The 22,998-nt window shown below is 40.3% G+C and overlaps 4 protein-coding genes across 8 annotated transcripts; 3 read left to right on the forward strand and 1 right to left on the reverse strand.

The window, feature by feature from the left end:
* Nucleotides 1–207: 207 nt before the first annotated feature.
* LOC131308845 (fructose-1,6-bisphosphatase, cytosolic-like) lies at nt 208–4,570 on the reverse strand. 3 transcript variants are annotated; one of them, XM_058335876.1, is made up of 12 exons: nt 4,304–4,570; nt 3,651–3,698; nt 3,432–3,506; nt 2,999–3,060; nt 2,830–2,896; nt 2,551–2,664; nt 2,224–2,310; nt 1,941–2,011; nt 1,518–1,583; nt 1,231–1,317; nt 1,030–1,105; nt 208–831 (listed from the first exon to the last, which is right to left on the reverse strand). In XM_058335876.1, exons 1-12 carry the CDS (start codon nt 4,553–4,555, stop codon nt 727–729), a joined length of 1,110 nt encoding a protein of 369 aa, XP_058191859.1. In that variant the 5' UTR covers nt 4,556–4,570; the 3' UTR covers nt 208–726. The 3 variants fall into 3 exon arrangements, 2 of the variants coding, with proteins under 2 accessions (XP_058191859.1, XP_058191860.1); XR_009194582.1 differs by having other exon boundaries at nt 768–831; nt 1,231–1,306; XM_058335877.1 differs by lacking the exons at nt 2,830–2,896; nt 2,999–3,060 and having other exon boundaries at nt 251–831.
* Nucleotides 4,571–5,027: 457 nt separating this feature from the next.
* LOC131308847 (cytochrome b-c1 complex subunit 6-1, mitochondrial) lies at nt 5,028–8,960 on the forward strand. Its single transcript, XM_058335878.1, has 5 exons — nt 5,028–5,285; nt 5,588–5,643; nt 6,228–6,312; nt 8,493–8,582; nt 8,736–8,960. Coding segments are annotated over exons 2-5 (210 nt in total). The 5' UTR covers nt 5,028–5,285; nt 5,588–5,641; the 3' UTR covers nt 8,769–8,960.
* Nucleotides 8,961–10,447: 1,487 nt separating this feature from the next.
* Nucleotides 10,448–17,907, forward strand: LOC131308848 (uncharacterized). 3 transcript variants are annotated; one of them, XM_058335879.1, is made up of 2 exons: nt 10,448–12,397; nt 15,724–15,998. In XM_058335879.1, the coding sequence occupies exon 1, from the start codon at nt 10,613–10,615 to the stop codon at nt 12,386–12,388; it is 1,776 nt and encodes a 591-aa protein (XP_058191862.1). In that variant the 5' UTR covers nt 10,448–10,612; the 3' UTR covers nt 12,389–12,397; nt 15,724–15,998. The 3 variants fall into 3 exon arrangements, with proteins under 3 accessions (XP_058191862.1, XP_058191864.1, XP_058191863.1); XM_058335881.1 differs by lacking the exon at nt 15,724–15,998 and adding an exon at nt 17,454–17,907 and having other exon boundaries at nt 10,459–12,397; XM_058335880.1 differs by having other exon boundaries at nt 10,459–12,422.
* Nucleotides 17,908–19,259: 1,352 nt separating this feature from the next.
* On the forward strand, nt 19,260–20,139 carry LOC131308849 (vacuolar iron transporter homolog 4-like). The gene has a single exon (XM_058335882.1). The coding sequence runs from the start codon at nt 19,363–19,365 to the stop codon at nt 19,984–19,986; it is 624 nt and encodes a 207-aa protein (XP_058191865.1). The 5' UTR covers nt 19,260–19,362; the 3' UTR covers nt 19,987–20,139.
* Nucleotides 20,140–22,998: the final 2,859 nt, after the last annotated feature.

Below are 22,998 nucleotides of genomic sequence, written 5' to 3' on the forward strand. Positions count from 1 at the left end.
TCAGTGATACATGCGACGTGTTTAGTGTTGGCTATGACCTGTGAGTCTTGGAGGCCAACACAACCACTGGGATAAAGCAAGAAGTTACATTTTTCATTCCATTCTCAGAATTACAACAATGAATTCATTTTACTTCACCCTCTTCGGAGTTGAGCATCGGAGTGTCCTTCAAGCCAACCCCGGTGATCAAGTCCAGATCCGGAGGGAGAGGGGAGAATAGACCAAGTTCGGAGAACTAGATCTCTAGCGCCGGTTTCACCCCTGCACATACATGTAACTCTCTGCAACAAAATCTAATTCTAAAAGGAACAAGACTTCAAAATCTAAAACTAATGGACTTATAGCTGTTTAGAAGGTATCAGATCACATGTGAGATCTCTATTAATCAAATACTATAACACCAGTAATGCAACCCTGGCCTACCCCTAAAAAGTAACCAAAACCATAAACAAGGTAGTGTTGAGGCGATTGGCTAAACTGGATATGCATTTACCTAATCAGGCAACAGCTTTGGCATCAAATCATGCAAAGCTGTAAGCTTTGAATCTTTTGGTAAGATAGTGACAATGGAGAAAGTTGGATCATGATCAATTGTATCTTTTGTAACATTGGAGTTGTAATCCTTCAGGTTTGGGAGATCACAAGCCTAAAATCTCGAGATTACTTCGCAGAGTATTCGAAGAATTTACTTTCTTTCAATCTTGAGCGTTATGCGCTTTTGTTTCTTCAGTACGTGGCAGCATAGAGTGCTTTAATTTCCTCGATGTCATCATAGCTGCCGAGAAATATAGGGGACCGGTCATGTATCATAGTGGGAAGCAACTCGAGTGCCTGACCAAATCAACCACTTCACCATGTTAACAACTTGGACTGTATGAAATTAGAGATTCAACCAACATGTGTTATGAATTTAAGTTGGTTCGGTTTTGTATGTCCGAAGTGAATTGTTATAGCATCTATTTGGTCCGTTATCACTGGCAAGAATCTGATACGGAAATGTAAGTTTTGTAAAGACATAGAAGTCCATACGCATTGCTTGCCAGTAAAGGCTTGACCGCCTGCTTGCTCCATCAAGTAAGACATCGGAAGCACCTCATAAAGAACACTGTCTCGCGCATCCAATTCAAGTTAGGAAATGGCATTGATGTCAGAGAAGGGAATGTGATTCGTAATGGTATATAGCAGTTGTATTGGAAAGATAGATCAATCTTGTAGTTAAAGGCGACATACCGTAGTTTCCCATTTGGGCTTTTCTTATCAGCAGGGTATAAAAAGATTCCTCCGTAGAGCAATGTTCGATGAACATCTGCCACCATACTACAAGAAGTGAAGCAGTAAAAACTTTACAATTCCCAGATAATGAAAAGATTGCAGATAGGATTTGGGGAACAAAATTTAGAAGAAACAATGGGGGAATTCATCTAAGGCTCCTTTGCTGAGGACAAGAATCGATACCTCCAGAAGGTCCTAGTTTTGGTTTTACTAAAATCTTACTGTAATTCTGAAAAAAACCATACCTCCCGATGTATCTAAGGGACTTTGGCAAAGAACCATCCTTAGGAAACTTGCAGCTTTCAACATACCTGAAAATGAACACGTGAACGAGATATCAATAGCCATTGCATGGCTAAAAGCAAGATGGTGATCGTCTAACTTGAGAGTCTGACAAATTTTGTGGCATTCTTTAAGACCCATACTGAAGCAAATATTTCATTTCCTTTTGACACAATGATGAAATGGACCTATTTGACGCTGCAGTTGATTTTGATGCCATTCTTATGCTTAGCTTTGTGTATCGTTATTTTTTCGAAAATTTGATCATGTCTCCTTGGGTTGTACTATGGAACTCGTAAGTAGTGAAGTATCATATATCAGTGACAGTGAGGTTCTTTTTGTTTCAAAGAGAGAAGAAAAAGACAAAAAAGTTTAACTACACATACTTTGCAGTTGGTTCATCCCAATATTTGGCATTTCCTTCATTTATTGAATAGATCTTTCCTTTACTTGGAACCTGCTCACTTAGGAAGTCAACAAAGCACAGACTGGCAAACTACATAGTACAATACAGAGCTTTCAAATGTCTTACAATGAATAGAGAAAGGGAGTTATAAGTTGAAACATACTGAAAGATCGACCAGTAACATTTTGCCCCCCAAGTTCCATTCATTTTATCCTTCTCATGCAGTATGGAAACAACAACAACCGGAGGTTTATATTATGTACCTTAATGTCTGGGTGCGTTAAGATGAACTCCCCAATAGATGGATCGAGCGTGAAGCCATTGACACCATTTCCAGTGCTAAGGACTAACTACAACACAATGAAATGTCGAATTAATCATGTTGTTACAACGAAAAAAAGTAAAAGAATCATTCTGTGCTAGAAGCTGGAGAACTATTACTCTGATGAACAAAATAATAATAAAAGTAAATTAGAATAATAAACAGAAACTCCATCTTCCAAAGATAAAATCGAAACCCGAACTTTTCCATAGCAAAAAATTGAGGACATCATTTGAACATTGACAAATCATCTACAATAGAGCTATACCATGCAAGAGCTTCCATATATGCAGTAACCTGCTGCCAACATATTCTTCCCAGATTGCAATACATCATCAAGAGTTGGATTCTCCTTATCTTTCGCCATGTAAATACCAAATATCTATATCCAACAAGTAACATTTCAAAATATCATTTTCATTGTCTGTTTCAGTCTCAAAATGGGTACTTCAAATAGGAAGGGAAAACCATAAATCGGGTGCCTAATAGATGTCAAATGAAAGAATGTGAAGGCCAAAGCTATATATCTTCCATAAAGGGGCCATACAGTCCCTACTGAAATGCCGCAGTCAATGTTTGAGGACCCGTCCAGTGGATCAAAAACCACACAGTATCTGCAGTATGGCGAAAAAATTTAGAGAGAAAACGTTGGAAACTTTTGGACTATACAAAAGCGTCATAGATACTTGATTCAAAAAAAGTATGTGAGCAGAAACCTTCCTCGCTTCGGTGGATCCACAACTATAGCGTCTTCGTTCTCTTCAGATGCAAGAACACACTAGAAAGACAAGGGGGGAGAAGTTACAGTAACAAAAAAACATGGGTATGTTTCTTGGCGAAAAGTAGTGTTAAAGAGAGTAGACTAATGACAACATTGATTCCAGATAAAACAAGGGGTTTTCTTTCTACTTTTGAAGGAAATGTCTGCTGATTTTACCATTTCCCTTCAGATGGTATCAGTTCTCCAAGAAAACTCTTGAAAGTAGTTTGTGTTGTATTTTACTGGTTTTGTGAAGGAGTCGGATCCTCTTCAGTCTTTCAAATGGACTGAAGGGTCAAGTTTAGGCTGTTTGTGGGCCCTTCCCTAGTCTTTTGCGAATACTATAAACATCGAAGAAAGAAGATAAAACAATGAAATTACAAACTCACTGTTCGTCCACTGCTTATCAAAGCCTTGACAAAAACTTCATTGGAAAGTACATCCAGTTTCTTTTGTGCTTCACCCTGAAAATTTTACAACCCAGTTCATGTAATTTAACAACTAACTATCACAGATAGACTTGCATTGAGCAGAAAACAAAAGCAATTCAAGAAACATGAAGCCACCATAATGATCAACTTTTCCGAGGTCAAAAAGAAAAAGTTCACCTGAACATTTGTCACTCCAGCAAGTCCAAGGAGTTTTGCTAGACCTGCCTGCAAAAGGGTGATTGTTAGAATTATGAATGAAACGAAAGATTTTAGAAAAGAATGAAGAAAAAATAGTATTTCTTCCTATTATATTGTTGTAATTTGATAGGACTTCTAAATCCTTGATCTACTACCTAGAGCAGCTCCAAACGGAGCCTTCAAATCCAACGTGACACAATCAACGGTCTATTTTGAATCCAACGCCAACTCTAAGTGGCCTGCCATTTGAAATGCCATATCTCATGTGAATTTGGCATGGCCTTCACTGTTGCCATTTCTTTAGGCAAAGAGGCTTTATGTCAGATTTTCTTTGTTTGAAAAAATAGGTGTTTGAGTATTAATTTTGTGACCCTTTGGGACTTTTTCAAGCTAAAGACACCAGAATACATTACATATTTGACCCAATAGTAGGAGAGGGAAGATTAGTGAATGTAAAATTGTCAACTAAGCCTCCAAAGAAATTGACATCTACAAATTTGAAGCATGTTGGAGATGCTCTTTATTTGTTTTTTTAACAGCTCCAAATATTCACAACCTTTACAAAGGTGATTTCAGGCTAAAATATTTATGTGTACTGAATTAAACAACATAGGAACTAAGAAAGAGAGGACCTTCTGAACGGCGTTGCAGACGAATTTGCAGCCGAGGACAATATGATTGAGCAAGATGGTGAAGTCGCCATGAGCTTCCGGGTGCTTGGACTGCTCATTAAGAACGTGACGAGTAATCGTCATTAGGTCTGTTCTTTGAGCTTCAGCTGCATGATCCATGCCAAAAAATTCCCCCTTTCTGTGTATCAAGAACAAGAACAATGAAAGCAATTCAAGGAGTAGCAATGTTGTACAGTCTGCAGTACTACGCATATGTGTGTGTTAATATGGGTGAAAAAAGAAAAGAGCATACAGCACCTTCCAAAGGAATGGATTCCAAAGAAGTGAAGGTGGAGTGAATATATTCCAACCCCCACATTCAGGAAGACAAGGTGGAGCAAAGAATTTACAACTTCATTGGTACAAAACTTTGGTAGGACCACTAACAAGTTTTTTCTTTCTTGGGCAACGGATGAACATTCCTACAACCAATTCACTATATGGACCCGATTGTGCAACCCAAACTTCCGAGAGAGTTAGCTTGGCCATACCAGTCACGCCCCCCCCACTTACTACACAGTACTCACTCGTGGGGCTCATTCCAAGCCCATTCCGCCGCACTTTTCCACCGCTCTAGGTAGGGCTCATTCTAGACCCCACAAAAATACAAAAAAAAAATCTTAAATTTTAAAATATTTTTTATGGGGCCCTATAAAATCAAGCTCAATCGCATTTAATTTTGCTTGGTTTTCCCTTTTTTCTTTTTCGAGTGGGAAAAAAAAAAAACCAACACTCCCGCCCTAGGCCTGATAAGGTGTGGGCTTAAGAAGCCCTAGAATTGGCCCAATCCACAATCTGGATCAGAGACTTTCTACTACTGGCTTTTTTCAACGGCAGGGGCGCTGCCCTACGCAGTACGCACCGAGCGTTAAGCTTAACAATCGTCTTCCTCGATTTCATTCACAATTTGCTCCCTCCGTGACTGGAGATTACGCCCACAAAGGTAACCTCCGTCTCTTCACTTCTCTATTTCCCCCCAGTTCTATCGCTCGATTTCGCATTTCTTCATCCCGATCTGTATATCCCGATTACGCTGATTTAGGGCACTCCACACACCCATAGATTATTAGTACATACATATACGCTCATTTGTTTCATATATTGGTTGACTACGATGAGATTCGTAGAGTATTAATGGTTTGGTCGCTGCTCGTTTCGTCGATTTGATCCTTGGACTCTCGAGAATCTGTTTTCGTAATCACTAGTAGTGTTTATTTGAATTTTCGTGAAATTGGTTGTTTTCAGGTGACTTGAGCCGAGTTCTGTTGCTGTTAACAGATCGTCTTCTCTTCAATTGCCATGTGAGTATTAAGTTTAAGCCTTTTTTTCCCTTGGTTTTTTGGGAGATTATTGATGTTTAACGTGTTTTAGGCATTTCTGGATTGGGAAAAGTTGAAAATGTATCTTTTACATTAGGCCTTATAGTAGGAAATTATGCGAGCGCATGAGCTTTGGTGCATCTGTTGTGACTTATCAGAGATCCTCTCCGTTGGTTTCTCTTTCGACGAGGTGATAAGTATTGATTCTAGTGGTGGCACCACTGTATATGGGGGTACTAGCGAATTGAAATCTGCAAATAAGACTAGGTGAGTAGGTGGACACCAGTGTTTCCAAGTAATGCTCCTTATTGTGGTCCCAATGTTGTTGTGACTTGTGAGTACACTGAGTTGTCTCATTGGGTGGAGAAAAGTGACACTTGCAAGTGAATCCCCATTTGTTTGAGGCTTTAACTTTAAACCATGGCTGGTCTGTATGCTTTTGTGTTTATGACGCAAGTTGGGTTCTTGGATTTGTTCTGGGCTTGTTGTATTTTACTTCTTTAGTTTCTCATTTGACATTTTATTGGCTTTCTGTAGTGGTGTTAACTAGTTTTCCCTGATAATAGGTCGGACGAGGAACCTGTTGATCCTAAGAAGGAACTTGAAGAGGCTTGCAAGCCCAAGTGTGTGAAAAGTTTGATCGATTATAAGGTGCTTAACTTAAGAATATTGCAAATTTTACATTGTTAAAGTGCATGAACATGCATTTCTGCTTTGTTATTCTGAAGGTTCTTGGTCGTTATAATGTTTTCCTTTCATTATACAGTTCTTCTGACTGAATCAGTCGTCATCATACTTTCATGATTGCTGCAGTGTGTTGAATAAGCAGGTTACTCCTCCAAAAGGCAGGCATTTATTGTGTCTATTACAGAATGGTTTTAGAAAGAAAGATATAGGATTTTTTAGTTTTTACATAATTAATGGAAACAGCCATACTGATGAAGCCACAGAATGAATGGTATTTCAAGCAAGTTTTAGCCATGGACCCGAAGAGAATCATTTTAGTATAATTCGCATAGAAGAGAATGCCCTCCTTCATGGCATTTTCAGTATTGCTTTTATATTTTGCTATGTCAAATTGGTATAAAGTTGACAAAAGTTTTGATTATGTGGCCCTATGGCTCAGTTTCAACCATACTGAATGCTTCCTTTTAGTCCTGGAATGGTAGTCATGTTTAAACTATGGTACATGGTCAAGGTGGGACACCTAAATGACTAGATGTTTGCATGTCATTAAGGTATTGGCGTGACGCTATAAAACCCGGCAAACAAAAGTAAGAATTCAATGCTGCCGGCCCACAGTTTTCCTCACCGTCATTTTCAATAACATTTATCTTTCTATTTGGTAAGTATTGCAGTTGATAGCTTCAATTTAGAGGGGTCATTATCACAAAATGAATCATTAGTGTTGCCCTGGGATGAACGATATCTGAAGATGAGGTTGCATTCAAAATAAGAAGTTTGTATTCAATACAAAACAAAAAAATACAGGAGATTAAACAGCTATAAGTCAGAAATTTGCATTTAAGTTTTACCTTGATTTGAAACCAAGGGGTTTGCCTGGTGGTCAAGGCATGACCCTTAAAATATTTTTTTTCCCTCCGAGGTCTTATGTTTGAAACCTCTTAGGTGCTCTCAACTCTTGTGGGGCCAGTCCATGGACTCAATACGGGACTTTACCCCCACTTTTAATTGGGCCCCCCTGCTAATGGATGCTAGAAGCCTAGAATTGATTCCCAGCAAGCATAACAGGAGGATAAACAAGTAGGCCTTGTGTGCGTAAGCTAGTCCAGAGACCCTGAGTTTGTAGAAAAAGTGGTACCTTAATTTGTCATCTTCTACAGTATATTGTCATAGGTATGTGGTGCAGTTATTAGGTGCTTTGAGGACATCCACTGAATGACCGAGTGGTTATGAAACTTAATAAATTTTACCACTGCGTAATTTGTGGGTGACCTGAACGCATTTTGAAGGACGAAATGGTCATTAGGTCTTAATTATCACACAATTACCTATTAGCGTTGTGTTACCAACTTAGATGGAGCCAAGCCTGGACCCTGGTATTGGCCAAAGATTAAAGGCCTTTTTATCTTCAATTGTGATAATCTGTTCAGAGGGGAAGCAAATCAAGGTTGTGGCACACAAGTGAGGATCAAAATAAACCTAAATTGATGTTGTGCAATTATCGGCCTTGAAGCTTCATATGCTGATAGCCTTTATATTCAGTTGACAGGGAGAACTAGGTTAGATTTCTTGGGAGAGATTGGCTTTAGCTTGTTTTCTAATTTATTTCTTGGCTTGCTTTTTCCCCCTTTCTTTTCTTCCTTCCTGTCTTCTCTTTTTGATGTTTTCTATTGCTTTCATTTGTACATCTTTTGTTCATGGGTTCATTCACTCCCTTCTATTTGTTTTATCAAGACAAAATTGGTTCATAAATCAACAAGCTTCGTAATCCAGACCAAGCTTGCTCCCTAGTTCATTAACACGTGGGTTGACTATTACTGATTTAGTACACATTCTTGAACGCACAAGAGTTCATTTGCTTCTAATGAAGTGTAAGAGCCCTATGGTGATAAGGTGATGTTGCAGCCTGCGGATTAGTTTTCTTTGTCTGCCTCTAATATAGTTGGTATAGAACCAAGGATTTGGTTACGAGTCTATGAGCTTTATCCTAGTTGTCAAACACCAGCCCAATCTCATCTTGCTAGTTTTTAGCATTGTTTCCGAGTATTTGATTATGAGTTTTTAGTGTGATTATGTCAACGTTACTGGCTAGAGAGTTTTTAGTAATCAAGAACGTTTGTAATCGGAAGCTGTCTCATTTTCTACAGAAATGTGTTGAACGGATCCAAGGTGATGAATCTGGGCACAAGCACTGCACCGGACAATATTTCGATTTCTGGGGTTGTATTGACAAATGTGTAAGCCGCCTCTTCTTCTTCTTCTTCTTCTTCTTCTTCTTCTTTCCCCACTCTATTCTTCATTAACTTAGAAAGTTTAGTATAAAGTTGTATAAAAGTCAAGTTAGATGTATCTGATTTCTTGTGTTTGACGTTATACTGAATCCAATGCAGGTTGCACCCAAGCTTTTCGTGAAACTAAAGTAACGTGGGGAATAGCTCTGTCATCGCGCTGCTATGTCGTTTTTCGACCAGGCATATCATTGATTTTGTCTTCGCTGCACTCTGTGTTTGTATGAAAAGTTGGGTGCTTTTCATATGCTATGTGGACTTCTTCTTCTTCTTTTTTAATGTTGGAGTTCTTGACTTAAGCCAATAATAGAGCATTTATGGACTAAATTTTGATTTACTCGTTAGATCAAGGGCAGTCTTGGTGTCAAATCTGAAGTACGGACGAATAATGAATAGAGCATTTATGGACTAAATTTTGATTTACTCGTTAGATCAAGGGCAGTCTTGGTGTCAAATCTGAAGTACGGACGAATAATGAGTTAACTCTCCATTCTTGCAAACTTGTTGGTACAACTTGTTTTATGCTTGTTCTCTTTTATGGCCCGATTATATGACCGCATTTAACATTGAATTAGACTCGATTCAAGAGATCGCATATCTAGTGTTTGGTTAAAAATCTCACTGCTTGGATAAAACATGCTTCGGATGTATAGTTTCATCCGACAAAATGTGGGATTACGGGGATGAGATATTCTGCAATCCGGTTTCATGTCTAGTTTGGCCAAACGATCAGGCCCTTATAGAAGTAGACTCGCATATTATCTCACCCATTACATGCAAAAAAACACTAGGTGGTCCTTGCCGGCTCGCAAACTGAAAGAAAATTATTTACCACCTTTTTCATTTATCTTTTTTCGAAGTTCCAAACTCATTCTGAATCACTGTGGTTGTGACTCTGAAGATAGTCACAATAAGAAACAAATGCCATGCTGATGACTTTTTGTAATGTTTCTTTACTCAGCTTATCAAATGCTTTTACAAAGTGAAACTACATGCAACCCACATCAAAAGAAATCCACACAATTATCATCAGTCACAAGTTTCAAAACCACCACCCTAGCATCGTGGTTCATGGTTAATTACCAAAGTGGTTTGGTGTCCAGTGGTTCAATTTCGAGTCGTGCGATGCTCTTTCAAACTTTGCCCTCTTGCATAGTAGTATTCTCTTCGTTTGCGTTTGTTAGTCCACAAGCATGCTTTTTTAAGTCTCGTAAAGATTGTTCATGTAGTCACATTAATGTGCAAAAAAGAGAGGAAATTTCCTTTCTTACCCTTCCTTTTTTGTGTAGTCACATCAATATTTCAAATCTCACTTTTGAGCCAAATTTTTAATTGAAGGGCAAAAGAGAAAATTTATCTTACAAAAGCACATTATTTTGTCCTCTTAATAAGTTGGATTCTCCAAAATGGACCAAAAAAAAGTGGACGGAGGGAGTAATAGTATTCTATTAGTCTTTGATGGGCGTTACAAGCTATGGCTCATTGATTTCGTTCGAGTCATCCGTTAAAAGCCTTGGCTCTTTGATACCGTCAGATCCACCATGGCTCATTGATTTCGTTCGAGTCATCCGTTAAAAGCCATGGCTCTTTGATACCGTCAGATCCACCGTGAATCTATAGCTCTTATGGCCGCGCTCAAGAGATGGTTGTTGCTCCTCCCACCCTTACTCATCTCCGGAAAAAAAGTTCCATAAATTACTTTTTTCATCCATAATTGAAAATGGAATTCCACAATTTACCTCCAATCCAAACATTCCCAAAAATCAACCCACAAACGTATAAATACTGCATCTTTTAGTTCACCCAACCATTTTTCCTCCTTAAACCCCAAATTCCCTTCTTTTTTTTTTCTTTTCGAATCTGAACACAAATTCCCAATTACTCAAAACATAAACAAAACCCAAAATCACAACTCCAAAGATGTCCACTGTAAAACCCTAGAATCCCTATCATCTCCTAATTCCCCCCCACCACACACGATGATTTCCGACCCCACCGAGTCTCCTCGCAAGCGACTCCTCGCCGATCCCAAGCCCAAACACGGCTCCTCCTCCTCCTCCGCCCCGGCCGCCGCCCCACCGTTCGATTTACCGGACCGAAAGAAGACCAGAGACCTCCCCAACTTGTCCGATTGCCACAGCTGCGGGCTCCACACCGACAGCACCAACCCTAGAGTCAGGCTCCAAACCCTACCCAGCTTCTGGCGCGTCGTCCTCCTCTGCCGGCCCTGCTTGAACCGCGTCGAATCGGCCAACCTGTGCTCGTACTGCTTCTCCTCCGTGGCCGATTCCGACTGCCACCGGTGCCGGGACTGCGATCGCCGCGTCCACAAGGACTGCGTCGTCAGGTATAACTGTTCTGCGCCTTGGTCTTATTGTTGTGGTCCTGAATTAGGGCCTTTTAGGGTTTGTGTTGACTGTTGGGTCCCGAAATCGTTGAAAAATTCGAGTAGGGTTTGTAAAAGGAGGAGGAGGAGGAGTAAAACTCAATTAGGGTTTGAGAATTCGAGGAAATCTGGGGGCCTGGAGGTTGTGGTGAACGATGCGAAAAGGGTGGTGGAGAGGAAAGCTAGGGTTGCGGTTAAGACAAAAGAGAAGGCCTTGAGAAAAGCTGTTGTGGCTAGGAGGGCTGCGGAATTGGCGAATGGGTTTTTGGATCTCGTTGCTAGGAAAGATGGCGGTGAGTGTTCGGTGAGCGTTAGTAGTAGTGGTTCTGAAACGACTGCTGCGACTACGACCACCGGTGTTGATGCGGAACTGGCGTTTTGGTTGCATCGTGCTATGAACAGCTCACCGAGGATTTCGAGGAACTTGTGCTTGGTGAATTCGAGTTGTTTGCCTGTTCCAAGATTACAGAAAGGTATAGGAAATTCATCAGGGTCAAGGGGGAGTCGTAATGCTATTGTCGGTGGGAAGATGGAGGAATGCCGCAGTCGTAAGTTGATTGAGGATACTGATGCAAGTGTGGGTTCAAGGGGGAGTCCTGATCCTAGTGTCAGTGGAAAGATTGAGGAATGCCCTAGTCATAGGTTGAATGAAACCAATGACGTAAGGGTTTCACAACCTGAAGTCAAAGTGGTGTATGTAAGGCGTTCAGGTAGTGGTCGTACTAATTCGTGTAATTTAAAGCGGGGCAGATTGGTTTACACAAGGAGGTGTAAAAAGGATAAGGGATGTCAGGAAAAAGGTGGAGTGGTGGTTGGAAATCGCAATACTTGTGATGACAGTAGCCTGATATTTGAGCCTCAGACTCGCCATAAACAAGATGAGGCGGAGTTTGAGTTGCATCTAGATGAGTCTAGGAACCCAAATCAACAGAATTGCGAGGGAAATGGTCCGATGCTGAATGTTGAAAGATACAATGGGAAAACGGATCGCTATCTGTTGAAGTACAGCAAGAGGCCACATAAGGAGTTGGAGTATGCGTTGCATCCAGATGACACTAGGAACCAAAATCATGTGAGTTGCAATGGAAATGGTAATATGCCACTTGACGAATGTTGCAATGGGAAATGGGATCGGTATATGATAAAGTACACTAAGAGGCGTGTTGTGTTGAAAGCAATTTTGGACGATGAGACGAATTTTCATTGTGACGATTCTAGTGTTGAAAGCGAGGATAGAGCTGTGGGAGTGGGTCTCTATCCGAATTGGTCCGGGGAATACAGGACATTATCTGATGCTTCCTTTCAGTCTTCCACTGTTTCTCTGGAAGCTTCAGCTTGTGCACATGTTTTATCAGAAGACCTATCATGAGGCAAAGAGGTAACAATACAGTCAGCATAAATTGGTACTTTTCATTTGAGTCGCTACTTATTGCAGTAGACAGCTTCCATCATCAAATAGCCATCTTATTTTATGAGAAGAAACACTGCGTCTCTTCTGTAGGCACTCACACCCGTCCTACAACCATGTCCATTATCTCTTTTAAGTTTTAACAACAAAAAGGACTGGCATCAATGCTGTCCATGGTGTAATTTGTTTTTTATGTTTTACTGTCCATTACATTCCCCAACATTTGACAGTGAATAATTGTAGACCAAATAGTTTACATGGATCTCTTAGGGTCAGCTTTGTAATCTTAGTCATTTGCAGTATAATATGTTCTTCATTATGTGTTTTGGTATTACTGGATGGTTACCCATCACAAGGAATGTGGTCACTCTTTTCCAAGACTAGAGTTGCCCCATTTCACTATCTCTATGGAATTCTGCTAATGGCATTGAATTTTGTCTACATTGGTAGTTTTTTTTGGATGATGTGTACATTGGTTGTTACATAGAATGTAGAGGGTAGGAGGTATGAAATTGTTAGTATACTGGCAAGATTCTAACAACTGATTACCTACTAGACTCAGGTGATTGTACTCGGTCTTGTATGTGCAAACAAGATGTAGAGTTGGTTGGTCTCCTTCTCATCGATGACCATGATTGTTTTTGGTTAGGGAGTTGTGTGGGTCGATACTCTCTTTGTCTGCGGTGGTTTGGGTGTTACCTCACAAAATGGAGGACCTCTTGCAGAGGAGTCAAGGTAGGAAGTGCAGACAGCATGGTTGGCTTTGGACTCTTCGCCTTATGTGAATTACAGGGGAAGCCAATATTATAGTATTTGGGCTATGGAGGTGTAGGTGCCTTTGTATTGATTGAAGAGTTAGTTTTGGACACTTGTATAGCTGGTTCACGAGGAAGGCCTACCCTATCCTTGAGCATGTTTTTTGGTTGTGGAGCTTTTTCATATGGAGGCATATGATATGGGCTGTTCCTTTTCCATTTTATTCTCCTTTTCAAAAGTTTGGTGTCCCTTCTGGATGCCCTCTGATTGGGAAAACATTCTAAAAGAAAAACTAAGACTAGAAAGGCTCGAGGAATGAAGATTTTTGTTTTTTCGATAGGTCCCCGTTGCCATGCTACACTTGATTATAATATGACTGGGAAGATTCAAGAGTCGTCGTACTTCAAACCGGAGTAGAATCCTAGAGTGTCCTATGCTCAATGTGTAATACTTGGAAATTTGTCGCTGCTGAGTTAGCATGTTCTATAATAGGCGATCGTAGATATTTAGGGCATAACATCCCGCAGTATGAACCTAGTTAGAGTCTAGACTAATAACATGGAGAATGGGGAAGCGCTATTGAGATTAAGATAGAAACTCGGCTGGGAGGATTTGATATATTACAGTGAGATTAGGACAACAAAGTATGCTGTAGGATTGGATATACTGCAGTGGCGATTATCACTTGCACAAATGAAGGCCATTTAATGAAGGCACACCATGACATAGGCTGTCAGTAACGATGAAAATGGTGTTAGGAATAAATAATATGGGCCATATGCCCTTATTGAGAAGGGTGAGCAAGGTCTATGTTGCTCTGAATGATACTAAAATCTTAAGTTTGAATTGGAAAAGGGGCAGAAATTATGTAGCAGATGTTACATGCTTTTTCCACCCATCCTAGGCAGAAGGAATAAATTTCCAAGCTCTCTATCAAGGGTTGTGTTCTTCTCTTAATCTGCTGGATTTTGAATTGCGAAGCAGATTTGTTTTTAACCCGCGAATCCTGATTTTTCTGAGCGCAGACTCTTAACTTAAAACCAGGAATCTGTATTAACCCTCAAGAATGAGGAGTTGCTACAGACTTCTTTTGTTTGTTTTTTTCTTGGCGGAAGCTAGCATTGTTAGATGTAGTTAGCGAGGTTTGAACCTCTGTCAAATGCATGGGAGTACATTGTGCCTACCACTTAGCTACTAGTCCACTTGCAGAGTTGCTACAGACTTGCAAATGCAAGATCCTCTCTATTTTCTGTCAACCAAATTACAGTAGAGGGGTAACTGGCGAACTTACTTCATTACCTCATCATCGGCACTCTGCATGTTCTGTCAATCTGGAAACAACTTGCAATTTAATCAATATTCAAACCCAGGCTATTTCCTTTGCTACGTTGATACTGATTACTAGCGCTCCCGGTCTGACTTTGTGCTCTAAGCAATTACACCTCCAGCCTACTTTATTTTTGCAGATGAAGTTATGATTTTGCCTCTTGTTTAAAGTTTTGGTTTTTCTTACCCGCTAGAGTTCCTATTGAACCAATCCTGTAAATCACTTTGTATAGTAGCAGCAGAATGTAATCATTCTGCTTTAGAGAGGAACCAAGCTCCTCTGCTTATCAAATTCTGTAGCTTTTCACCCCCAAATTGATTCCTCGATTACATTGCTGGGTGATGTGTCTCATGAGCAGTTGTAGTCTGTATAGGCACCAAATTACAGATACTTTGGAGTTAAGAAATGCTAATTATTCTATTCAAAGGGGTTAAGAAATGCTAATTATTCTATTCAAAGGAAGAAAAAGGTGGAATTTAGAGGCCCATCACTTTAGTGCTGCTTTGATTTGGGTTCCAGTTGTTGCTGAGGTACCCTGGGGTTAGATATTTAAAATTTCTGCTTTATTCTGTCTCGGACTCTCGGGTAACTGGAGGAGAATTGTTCTCATCTTTTACTTCCCACTTTTTGCACCTTCTCTCCTCTTCTTTCTTTCTTGATCTCTCTTCCCCTATGATGCACGGACACGGACACGGAGACATGGGAATTCTTAAAAAAATGGGGATACGGACACGGTGGGGGACACGCCACGTGTATATTTATTTATTTATATATTTTTTCAAAATTTTTCCAAATTTAAATGGACAAAACGAAAATTCCATAGTTCCAATACCATTTAAACAAAACAAGACATCCATAAGTTCAATACAACCCTATTAAAAATTTACAGTTTAACCCCTGAATTTTTTTTAAAATTTACATTTTGACCCCAAAATTTTAAAAAATTACAGTTTGACCCCAATTTTTTTTAAAAAACTACACTTTGACCCTTGCTGTGTCCCCATCGGTGTCTCCAGCTGTGTCCCCCTCAAAAATTTATATTAATTTATGGGACACGCCATGTGTCCCCAAGGTGTTCCCTTGTCTAGACACTGCGAAACGTCGACCCCTAGAGGTGTCGGTGCTTCATAGCTCTTCCCCTTTCACCCCCTTATTTATGTGACATACTTCCCAATTAAATGAAGGTTATAATGTAGAATTGCTCCTTTTCCAGATGAGGTAAAATGGAATGAATGTCTGCCAGTTGCGGTAAACATCCACTGGCTCATATTGCTGTGACGCTCAACAGAGAAATGGCTCAAATTGTGCTCTGTTGGATCTCTCCCCAGCAACAAATATGATGATGATAGTTTAAGAAACCCAGGATTCTATCACGTGAGAACTAGGTTCATAGGTTCGTGGTACACCAGAAGTATGTAGGATACTGTATTGTGCTATTTCTGAGTGTATTGAACAGTACCACTTCTCAATCGAATCTAACTTTGAACATGAACTAAGTTGTATGGCTTTCCAGTTTCTCTTAATCCAAAGTAAAGGATTGATACACACACACACACACACACACACTCCATTGCACATGGTATAAATCTTCTCAAGCGTATGGGTAAGATTGAAAAATCAAAATTGGGATATTGCAGCTGGTTGGGCTTTGGAGGGAATTTTCTCTTTTTATTGATTTCTTCTCTGCTTTTCTATAGATGTATTGGGAATCAAATTGGCAGGACCGGTCAGTGTGTCGTGTTGGTATTCAAAACCTATGTCAATTATTGTTCTAAAACCTGATGTGACTATATTGGTTCAAAAAGTTGTCCTCTTTTGATGTTTGGATTGGAGTCTCACTACTGCTTTCCTTGAGCCATTTTCCACTAACATTTCTTAAAGAAAATTTAGTCATAAGAAACTTAAAAGGATTCCCAACCAATTATCCAGAGAAAGGGGTATTATGGGCTATGGCATAATACGATGGTTTAGATCAATCTTAACCAGATGGTTATGCCATCATTTTAACGTCAAAGTAGTCGACACACGACTAGAAAATCAAGGAAATTATGCAAAAGCAGCTTTCCAGGGTTATATTGACCGATTGTTGAAAGGCTTGAAAGAGAATGTTGTTCTGTGGTTCTAGTTAGACTGCTTTTCAATACAATCTCTTGAATGCATATCGATTAGCGACACTGAGAAAAGCAAACAGTAACACCTCAAAAACTTGTTTATTGCTTTAGTGGAGACGTTGAAAGGATCAAAGTGAAACACATTGGTGGGGTGGCCTTTTTGTGTGCACTCCACACTCCCTCAAATAGAGTAATGATGTCTCATCCTACTTTTATGTGGAATCCACACTCCCTCCCAATTTATATTATTATCGTCCAACCTGATAAGATCCCCTTGTTTGTTGCGTGTGTAGTGCAATCCTATTCGGCAGACCATCTTCCTAAGGTGGTGATTGTCGGTCACTTGCTCACATAATCCTTCAAAATGACATGTGCTCCCGCTTTCAGTCCTCACACTGCACTTGCGCTTTCAACGCTCGCACTCTCGAATAGTAGTTTGAGATGTGTTTCAAAGATGAATAGTAGTTTGAGATGTGTTTCAAAGATGTTTTAACGCACGCGCACGCAAATTATGTGACTTAGGTCTGTTCGGATGTTCTAAACCTGTTGCAGTAAGCAAAAAAAAAAAACATTCGATGCCAAAAGGTGGGAGAATAACGTTCACATAATCACACTAGTAAGATCTTACATTAAACATGTGAGTCCGCAACAACTAAACTAAACTAAGCCCCTTACAAGAAACACCTCTGAGTTGAGAATGTCTGAATGAGCATTAATAAGCAGCACTTGCTTGATAGAAGCTTTGACTCCTGTGGTTACACATAAATGATATGGTTTTGCAAGTTATCTACACTTTTCCTTTGAATTTGCTTGGAAATGCCATAATTTACAGAGTTGAAGGGAAGTACAATATGCTGGGGAATGACTTGGAACACTACCAGATGTGCCTACCACGGCAGTGTTGGATGCCATGGTAGTTTGCTCTTTTATCCATGTTTTGAAGGAGAAGTAACACTTGCATAATTTACATGTCAAGCAGCACGGTTCAGCAGCTTAGCTTTTGGATTTGAGTCTTGCAGATTATGGAAGAGAAATTTCTCAGAATAAAGGAATGGAGATCCTCTCATGTGACGAAAAATGGAACTTACCATGGTGTTATTCGACGATCTGACGAAAAATGGAACTTACCATGGTGTTATTCGACGATCTGATTCGTAGGCCTCAATGTATGTCATTCATGTGGAAAGTAAAGTTCATTAGACATTACTCCTCCGTTCTTTTTTAAGTGTCCTAATTTGTAATTCCAACTTATTAAAAAGACATCATTATTACACATTTCACATCAACTTTTATCCCATTTTCCCTCCTTACCATCTATGGAAATATCATTATTACATTTTTACTCACTAATTTTTCAAAATAGAATCTACTTTTAGGGGCAAAATGAAAAATTCACTAACTTGTACCCACTAACTTTACAAATTGGACACTTATTAAGGGACAATCCAAAATGAAATACTGGACTGTAAAAAAAGGAGTAGTATCTATTTGAACGAATGATATTTATCTAAAGAGAGATTAACGGAGCCCGGCCATCCATTGCTTTAAAACCATTGCTTTTAATATAAATCTAATTCAACCAAACCATATACCATTGGATTTTGTCATCTTTTGCATGCATGATCCGCACATCGTGGTCTACAAAATGATCGGCTCAGGTTGTCAAAAGAAATCGCGGTGGGTCTTCTTTTGCATCACTTGACTACTTGAGGGATCACACAAGAAATTATCACATGAGAGGATCCTTTACTTTAATGATCACATTGCCTCTTGTACTTTTTTCGCTTAATCCACAGTAAAGCTGCAAGTATTTAACTTCATGGACACAAAATTAATTACAGTAGTTATTTTATTTTATTGCATGCTGTTATCAGAGCCATATTGTATAATTCGATTTGGTACACCAAGATGGTATCTATGGGTGGACTGAGAGAAGGAGAAAAAGTTAAACATTCACGATATATATCTTACCATTCAATACGCCCAAAAAGATTCATTTTACCAGCACGTTCACTTGCAAAAGGAATTATTTGAAGCCATCAAATGAGATGTTTGAAAAAGTGTGGCAATTTAAGTACTGAAAACCTTTTGATGAGGGTACAGGTTCAAAAAATTCATTATTCATCCCTTTGGTGAAGATAAAAGTACCAAATTTGACCAATTCGGATTGGGAGATGCTGCCAAGCAGAGGTGCTTGGCAGCGGTGCCGAGCGCATCTCGGCCGTCCAAAAGTGTTTTGGATGGCCCGGATGTAAAGGTACCGAACGGATTTAAAAAAAAAGAAAAAGAAAAGGAAAAAGATGTTTCGATTCGGGCCGTTGATTCCGAGATGAACGGCCGGATTGGCCGCTCGGCACCCGCTCGGCAGGGGTGCCGCTCGGCAGGGTCCCCGGGTCCGACCAATTCACAGTAAGGAAGAAGAAGCTTTGGATTCTTGAGTAGTGCACAAGACACGTAGCCAAAGGTGGATAGTACTTTTGTCATCGATCGCGCTAAGTTACACATTTGATTTCTCATTAAACAATACCCACCATGGATGAAGATCTTGTGCCTTCTCCACTTTGCTACAATGGAAATACTAATGGACACCACTATCACCACTGTCTATATTAGTATTTTTATCATTCTCTATATATATCCTTCTCAAGAGGAGTGTGTCTCCCACAAGCAACCACTTTTCCTCCAGCTTTCCTTCCCCAGTGTTGGCTAACTAACTTTGTTCTGTGTTTGTTTTTTTTCTCATGGCTGCCTCAAATGAAGTCCATATTACTATTCCTAAGAACGAAACTGACCCAGATTGCAAGATAACTGATTACTCTCAAAGGGCACAATGGCTTCGAGCCGCTGTGCTGGGAGCCAACGATGGTTTGGTTTCGATCGCGTCCCTAATGATGGGAGTCGGGGCTGTCAAAACAGATGTCAAAGCCATGATCGTCATCGGATTTGCAGGACTAGTTGCTGGGGCTAGCAGTATGGCCATAGGAGAGTTTGTCTCTGTGTACTCCCAGAGGGACATAGAGGTAGCTCAAATGGAGAGAGAGAACGGTGGAGGGGAGGAGGAGGAGAGAGAGAAAGAACAGCTGCCGAATCCAGTGCAGGCGGCTGCAGCATCGGCCCTTGCCTTCACAATAGGCGCGATAGTGCCACTACTCGCAGCTGCTTTCATCAGAAACCATAAGGTGAGGCTAGGTGTGGTTGTGGCGGCAGTGAGCATGGCGCTGGCGGCGTTTGGAGGGGTTGGAGCGGTGTTGGGGAAGACTTCTGTGGTGAGGTCTGGTACTAGGGTGGTGGTTGGAGGGTGGATGGCCATGGCCATCACCTTTGGACTGACCAAGTTGATTGGCTCAAATGGACTGCAAATGTGATCCCTTGTTTCGTACTGTTTTCTGTTCATGTTGGTGTATGGAATGGAAGATCTCTTCCATCACCTGTAGAGGGATGGCAAACCAAATATTGAAAGCTATCTCAAAGTGTAAATTGTCAAGGCCTAGTAAATGATGCACTTATTCCTAATCCAACTATAAGAATCAAGAGTGAATTAAGCAAGCAAATATAGACAGAAAATTAAATCTAATAAATCAAAGTAACTGTGTGAATCCATGATTATTGGAAATATTGATGGAACCATTCCTAAAATTGAAACAGAGAGATCAGTCAAACAACATGACACGGGTTGGTAGGTTCGTAACGTTCGCTTCCCACAATTGATGGGGGTTCGATTTTTGGGGTCGTGCCGTCAAAACCAAAAATAATTTCTTGTGAATCCCCCAGTCCCATAATGGATGACCAGCCTTTGACTAGACCGGAGAGGGAATTAGTCGAGGTGCTCGTAAGGTGGCCCGGATATCTTACATGCACCTCGACTAATCTAACGTAAATTAGTCAAGGTGCGCGTAAAATTGTTAGATTCCTTCCCAAAAAGTACTGATTAGTTGAGGTGCGCGTAAGGTGGTCCGAATTCCTCATCATTTGTAGTGTATTCGTCTTCGCTAGATATTTAGATTTCTTTATGCAAGCAAATATAGACAGAGAATAAGGGTTCGGTCACCTTACCGAGCAACGGTGAACCAAGGTCCCAAGAGGGAACCAGCTCATGACTTAAAGGCTTAGGAAGGGTCTGGTACAATGCTCGGTCAATTGGTCGGGGATAAAACCTGGCAGAGGCTTCGGGGGAATCTAAGAGCATGGAGCACATCCGGTCCAGAGCTCCCGAAGCCGCCTGAAAGAAGGTAGTTATGCCGGGGGGACTCTTGAGGATTGTGCAACAAGCGTAATCATTGGGGATCTGACTGGCCATGTGCTCCATAACCGTCTTATCCCTTACGTCATATATGACATCACCCAAGGCGGTTACCCGAGCGTCTCCTCTAGCTTGGAGGCCAAGCAAACCAAGGTCTATAAATACTAACCTAAAGAGGTATGCCATTCTACCTTAACCCTAGATCTATACACTTCTCCTTACATCTTACTTGATCGTCGGAGGGTTATTGGGCGGCGATCGCCCTAGTGACTTGTTGCAGATCCGGCGAAGCGTGCACGGAGTAGTGGAAGAAGGATCCTAACTCGAGTCACGGTTAAGATCCCGCCAAATTGAACCCCTACAAAATCTAATGAATCAAAGTAACTGTGTGAATCCATGATTATTCGAAATATTGATGGAACCATTCCTAAACTCGAAACAGAGAGACCAGTCAGAGAACATTAAATTAAGCCCTACGACGGGTTATGTTACGGCCTAGCATTTTCATTTATTAAATCAATTATATTGCCGTTATTATTTGATATTATGATTGGGTCCCAACTAATTATTTTGTGCATGCTATGTATATTATTGACACAATTGTAATATTTGGGGTATGAGATTGATTTTGGGTAAAGTAGTGATACGAGATGGTAATTTTATAAGTTGTGTTACTTGCTATCTAATTCTGATTAACTAATTAGCTACAAATTAGGGGTATTACATTAGTGTGGGTAGTTTTAAAAAGTTAATCGTTAGAGATATTTTATTGGAGTAGGGTTTTTATTTGGAGAGATCGTCTGAGATAAGAAGTTTAAGAGAAAAAGAGAGAGAACCGCAGTCAAGGTTTGGCGGTTTGGCGATCAATCGGGTAAGTGATCTCGTTTCTTTATTCTTGTTTCCCCTTGCATTTTCCTTACTTTATGTGGGTTTGGAGTAGAAGTTTGTTGTTGATTGGATGATTTTGGACAGTGGTGTAGCCGTGTTGGTGAGAGGATAATTGGCTTTTATTTTTGGGTTCCGCACGAGTTCGCAGGTAAGGATTATTTACTTTTCATGCTATTGGACCATGAGGGCTGGAGGTGATTTGAGTCTTATAGTGTGTGTGTTGTGCGTGGTGGTGGCGGTGTGCGCCATGGAGATTATCGGCCAAGTGTACGTGGGGTTATGGTTTTGATATTAACAGTTTGTAGAAGGAAACAAATGATCTTGGGTTTTGATCTTATGTTGTACGTACAAGTGGTGTACATATAGTTATGCTTGTGTGAATCAAGTCCTTGTGGTAAAGTTGAACAATGGAGAGCAGATGGCTGGCTACGTAGGAGACCCGTGCTTTGGAATTGACAATCAAAGTTTGGGTGTTATGGTTTTGGTTCGGTTCGGTTCTGACCGAGTTAGAAACCTAAATTGGAGATTGGGTAGTTTATTCATATATTATTCCCTAGCTAGTTTTATGGTCAGCGTAATTTGCAGATTAGATGATCAGTTCGTATTGTTCTTTTGTTCAGGTTAACTTCATTTCGCATTGTTCGGTATATTACCTTTGGATCCAGGTGAGTAGTTAAGTATGTTAAGTATTTTTGAACTTCCCCGTGTCCCTTAAATTATTGTTTAGAAGATTTTATGATTGGAATTGGAAACTTGCAACTGTTTATTTGGTTACTTAATAATCAAATAAATCCTCTATGTGCGGGTGACTCTGGCCATTAGAGAAAGAACGTACTTTGTGGTAAAACATTTGGTGAAATCCTTTATCGTCCTAATAATCTTTTTGGTGAGAACTTTGTGGATATCGATGGGAACATATTTTGGAAAGTCCAGGGAAATTAATCCTCTATGTGCGGGTGACTCTGGCCATTAGAGAAGAGACCGGGTTAGGCCGGTGACTCTAGTGCTCAACGGCTTTCTTTTGCCAGATCATTCTTAGGGAAAAGTTCCACGGGCTGCCTACTCGTGGTGACTCTAAGTTTTGATATTGGATCCAATTTTGAGATATTTATTCACTGGCACTTGGTACTATTGATTTTGGTTGTGGTTCCCCATTGTTGTTGGAGGTTGTATTGTGATCACTATTAAGACATTGGTTGAATTGTTCATTGGTTTGGTTTATATTTTGTTGTTCACTGCAGATGCCAAA

Source organism: Rhododendron vialii, chromosome 11a, assembly GCF_030253575.1.
Source record: "Rhododendron vialii isolate Sample 1 chromosome 11a, ASM3025357v1".
NCBI lineage: Eukaryota > Viridiplantae > Streptophyta > Magnoliopsida > Ericales > Ericaceae > Rhododendron > Rhododendron vialii.

What these genes read in the sequence shown, in the direction of transcription:
- LOC131308849 (XM_058335882.1), top strand. Translation starts at nt 19,363, where the DNA reads ATGGCTGCCTCAAATGAAGTCCATATTACTATTCCTAAGAACGAAACT.
- LOC131308848 (XM_058335879.1), top strand. Translation starts at nt 10,613, where the DNA reads ATGATTTCCGACCCCACCGAGTCTCCTCGCAAGCGACTCCTCGCCGAT.
- LOC131308847 (XM_058335878.1), top strand. An exon ending in AAAGTTTGATCGATTATAAG is followed by an intron (nt 6,313 to 8,492) that starts GTGCTTAACTTA and finishes CATTTTCTACAG; the next exon opens with AAATGTGTTGAACGGATCCA. An exon ending in GGGGTTGTATTGACAAATGT is followed by an intron (nt 8,583 to 8,735) that starts GTAAGCCGCCTC and finishes AATCCAATGCAG; the next exon opens with GTTGCACCCAAGCTTTTCGT.
- LOC131308845 (XM_058335876.1), bottom strand. Translation starts at nt 4,555, where the DNA reads ATGCGTAGTACTGCAGACTGTACAACATTGCTACTCCTTGAATTGCTT. An exon ending in TCTGCAACGCCGTTCAGAAG is followed by an intron (nt 3,699 to 4,303) that starts GTCCTCTCTTTC and finishes ACCCTTTTGCAG; the next exon opens with GCAGGTCTAGCAAAACTCCT. An exon ending in GATCCACCGAAGCGAGGAAG is followed by an intron (nt 2,897 to 2,998) that starts GTTTCTGCTCAC and finishes GCCATACTGCAG; the next exon opens with ATACTGTGTGGTTTTTGATC.